At 47.4% G+C, this 4,579-nt stretch overlaps 1 protein-coding gene across 3 annotated transcripts in view; it reads right to left on the reverse strand.

Moving 5' to 3' along the window:
- Sctr (secretin receptor) overlaps window positions 1–4,579 on the reverse strand; it is a 52,911-nt gene that overhangs the window by 36,713 nt on the left and 11,619 nt on the right. For 2 of the 3 annotated variants that reach the window (XM_028771513.1, XM_028771512.1), the window contains exon 2: window positions 3,400–3,517. In XM_028771513.1, the coding sequence (XP_028627346.1) occupies window positions 3,400–3,517 (118 nt within the window). Of the gene's footprint in view, window positions 1–3,157; window positions 3,203–3,399; window positions 3,518–4,579 lie in introns of all 3 variants that reach the window. The other variant, XM_028771511.1, reaches the window with a different exon arrangement.

The following is a 4,579-nucleotide window of genomic DNA, read 5'->3' on the forward strand; positions in this document are numbered from 1 at the left end:
AGATAGATAGATAGATAGATAGATAGATAGATAGATAGATAGATAGAAAGAAGAAATGCCAAGGCTTACATGTTAGCTACCCCAGGAGAATAGAGTCAAAATAAAAGCCACAGCTAAGAGAGAATGGTCTGTTGCCACCCAGTGGAGGGTATAGGCTCCTCTAGACTTAGGAAACCCATAACCCCTAAGTCTGTTCCAGACCCAAGGCAAACACCAAACACTATGTATGCCTATGTCTTGCCTAGAGATAGCCCCAGATACAGGTCTAGGGAGACTGGGAAGTGAAGGGAAACCAAGCTGGAAGGCAGAACAGGGCCTTGGAGATCCTCAGAGCCCCAGCCAGCAGGGTACCTGGGTCACAGAGAGCCAGCCCTCTGCCAGCTTTTACTCTTTCCTGTGTGGGTGCACAGGGCCACCCTCGGGGCTTATTTATAAATCAGCACAGATGGCCTGATGATAACCTGGGACTATTTCTGGAGTGTAGAACTTGGAACACTCCTGCTCTGGGACCCTGCACCTGCTGAATGAGATCACTGGGAGCCAGCCCACGGTTCTTCCTTGCCTGATAAGAGCATTTTAGACTTGCTACAAGTGGTTGCATAGTATGGTCAATGCCAGGGGATTGTAAACCTCCCGGAGGTTGATTTAATGTGAATTTTCTGTTCAAGTCAACAGAAAAGCACAAAAGTACAAAAACTCCTGTGCCTTCCCACTCGGGGGAGATCAACCAGCTGGAGAGACAAGAAGAGACTACAGGCCTGTTCTACTTGACGGAGAAGGCAGAACACCAAGGCCCAGGCATCTTGCTGGAGGTCACACAGGCCTATGTGACAAATCTGGATGGATTCCCAGGCCGGTTATGACCACAGAACCTACAAATATCTGGCCACCATACTATCCTTCTGGAACATTCTTCTCGTAAGGAGAGCCAGAAAATTCCCCCAGCCCCCTCTGAGAGGACAGTGGCGTCTACAAACCCAGTAATAAATATCCCAGTAGAGTGGCAGCTAGGGTCATGGCCCCAAGACATTCCCACAGAGTTGACTGGGTCCCCTAACTCAAAAGAGCTGAAGAGTTAATTGTTTATATGTGGTAAGTATCTCAGGCTTGGTGACACTTCACAAGTGGCATTTCCTGTAATTTGTCTAGCTTTCAAACATTAACCTCTACCTGAGAGAATCAACAACTTAACCATTAACCCCAGCCCCAGCAGAGAGTCCCTGACTGCTCCTGAGCACAGGAGCCAAAATGGAACCTTGCGAGGGGCTGAGAGCTGAGGCAGCAGGGCAGGTGAGGAGCACACCTCAACCCCTCCCAGGCCTCGCATCAGGCTCAGAGCATAAGACACCTGCCTGGTTCTAAGAATAACCCTCAACCAGTCTCTGTCTGTCTCTCTGTCTCTGTTTCTCTATGTGTGCATGTGTGTATGTGCATGTACGCATGTGTGTACGTGAATATGTTCCTTCATATTCATGTGTGTGGGGGCATGCACATGTATGTGCATGTGTCCCTGTGTATTCACATGTGTGTGGGTGCCTGTCAGAAGACAACCTCAGATGCCACATCCTGTTGTTCAGACAGTGTCTCTCACTGGTCTAAAACTCACTAGTTTGGCTCTCCTGTGAGCTTCAGGAAACTGCGCATGTGCCTCCAGCCCAGCCTTGGGATTGCAAGTGTATGCTACCATGCCTGGCTTTTTAAAACAACTGGGTTCTTGGGAAATCTGATGCAGGTCCTTGTGCTTTTAAGGCAAATATTTAATTGAGACATCTCCCCAGCCCCAAGATGTCTTCTTAATGATACACTCTTAGATGATAGGCTACAAAGAGAAAGTAGGAATACAATTAGCACTTAAATATGAAACTTATAATAGTGTTGACTTATAATACTGTATAATGATAAGTATTTCTCTATATATCAATTAACTGACCATGATACTAGGGATTGAGTGGAATGAAGGTCGTGTCCACGGTAGACAGGTGATCTGTCCCTTGAGCAACATTCCTAGCGCCAATGATGAAAATTTAAATTAATAATCTCTGTGCCTTACCCACTTTATCTCACTTATTCTAATTCTGAAACAGACATGACTGTCTCCATTCTAGAGACCAGACTCAGGTTAAATAATTTCCTATGATAACAACCAGTGAATGCCAGTCAGCACTCCCTAAACAAGAACACTGGGGTTGATTAGCAGTGCCTTCTTTGGAAGCCAGGAGTGAAAGGATGCTATACACGGCCATATTTGCTAAGATGCTCCCCAGCAGGACTGGAGAGATGGTTAAGCTGGGAAGCTCAGTGGTTAAGAGCACTTACTATTCTTGCAAAAGATCTAAGTTTGAGTCCTAGCACCCACATATTGACTCAGAACCTTCCATAACTTTGGCTCCAGAGGATCTGGTATTGTCTTCTGACCTCCTTATGTACTAGAAATGCATGTTGTACACAGACATGTATCTGAGAAAAATCTCATACATATAAAGTAAAATAAATGAATCTAAAAATAAAATATTAAAGGTTAAAGATGCTTCCTAGTCTTTATAGGGCTTTCAGAGAGAGGGCATCAGGAGGTGTGTGTGTGTGTGTGTGTGTGTGTGTCCATCTAGTGCTAAATGGAATCCTCTCAGCAGGATGCTCTCAGGCAGTCTGTTCTGGGTTTCCTAGTCTGCACCATCAGCAGATGTGTTCTCTTCCTCCTACTTTGACTATCCTGGCGCCATACTGCCCCCCTACCGCGCTCATCACAATGGGCCAAGAGTGTGGAGGAGGGCCGAGGATGCTGTGACTCACTTCCACCAAACCTTCACTTTGCACTGGGGAGGTGACCTGATGGGATACGTGCTTGCTATCCAAACATGAGGACTTGCGTTCAGATCCCCAGAACCTACATAAAGCTAGGTCTAAAGTCACACGTCTGCAATCCCGGCATGCCTGTGGGAGAAAGGCACAGATAGTCCCTGGGAGCTCTCAGACCAGCTAGCCGGGCATGCGCATCAGTGTTGAAACCTTGCTCAAACAAGTTGAGAGGCAAGGAGCAGTTGTCCTCTGACTTCACACACCCGCCCCCCCCACACAAACATATATGTATCATACACACACCATACACATGCACACACTCAAAGATTTACAAACTAACAAAAAAGAACGAAAAACTCACCTTGATGAACTGTGTGTGAAGACGCAGACGGTGAGAATACACTGGCTGTTCCCAGAGAAAGGAGACATGAAGATGCTGCCTTCTGAGTCCATGAACACCATGTACCCGATCCGACAGCTGATTGAACGCACAAAACGGGACCCACCCTGGACAGCCCACCCGGTCCTGAGGACAAGTTTCCCACTCCGATGACTCACAGGATCCACCTGCAGAGGGCCCCTGGGCTGAGGGAGGCCTCCTACCTGATGCGGTCTCCGGGCCCAGAGCTCCTTTCTTCTCTCTGGAGAGTTCCTGCAGGCACTGGGCCTGTTCCTCTAGCAGCACACGCCGCACGTCACACAATCGGGGGAGAGCTCCAACCTGCAAGGGGACACCGAAGATTCTCGTCAGTGTTGCTGAGGATCCTGCCTTCCTCAGGCAAGAACGGACAGGCAGGCGGATGGAGAGGGTGGGAATACCAACTCCACACGGGTCTCCAACATTAGCTCCAGCGTTGCAGCGAGGATCTCCACCTGACTGCCTCATATTCTACTGAATAAGAATAGGGTCAAAATGGTCTCCATGGATACCAACCCTCTGCCTCCCGGCCAGGAATGAGACAGAAAGAGGAAGAGGAGCATCTTAGCTCCACTCCCCTTTTCAAGGGTACACTACAATGTACCTTTTTGGTGCCCACTTAAGAGGTCTGCCATCTCCCAACAGCACCAAGCTTGGGTAATTCTTTGACACACGACATTTGGGGAACATTCCAGAATCAATTTTTAGAAAAAAAAAATAAGTTCTTAAGTACAACTGTAGCAAACATACACAGACTTGTGTGACTAAAAAGTGTATGATAAAAGAATTCAACGGTCTAAATAAATGCATAGAGATGCCTCTTGTTTCTGGGTCCTTGCCCAGCCTGTTCTCAGTGGACGTTATCAAGTCAAAACTGCAGCTAAGGCTCTCTAACGCCCAGTCTTCTCTCCTTCCCAGAATCCTAGAGTCTGACACAGAGTGACTTTGTAAGACTGCCCACTTCTCTGAATTATCCTGAAAAGCTTAGCTTTGCCCTTCCTTCTTTGTCCGTTGGTTCTCAGCATACTTTCTCTGGTACTCTAAGTTATTAACTCTTTTTGTAAAGGTCTTCTCCCTGCTGTGGGGCTGCAGGACTGCTGTGTGGCTGGCTCATGGCCATACCAGCTTAACTCAAATGACAGGGCTACTTTTCCTTCTCTTCTCCACTCTCCTCCTCCAGGCAGTGGCTGAGATTTACAGTGTATCTGCCCTGGAATTTTTCTTTTAAACTCTAATAAAATTGACCTGGAGCTTCAAATAGAGGCATTTAAGGGATGAGGATGTGGCTCAGTTGGAAGAGTCTATGGGGCCTGAATAAAGCCGTAGGTCCAGTCACCTATGAACCAGGTGAGGTGGTCCGTACCT

Source organism: Grammomys surdaster, unplaced genomic scaffold, assembly GCF_004785775.1.
Source record: "Grammomys surdaster isolate TR1022 unplaced genomic scaffold, NIH_TR_1.0 208, whole genome shotgun sequence".
Lineage (NCBI taxonomy): Eukaryota > Metazoa > Chordata > Mammalia > Rodentia > Muridae > Grammomys > Grammomys surdaster.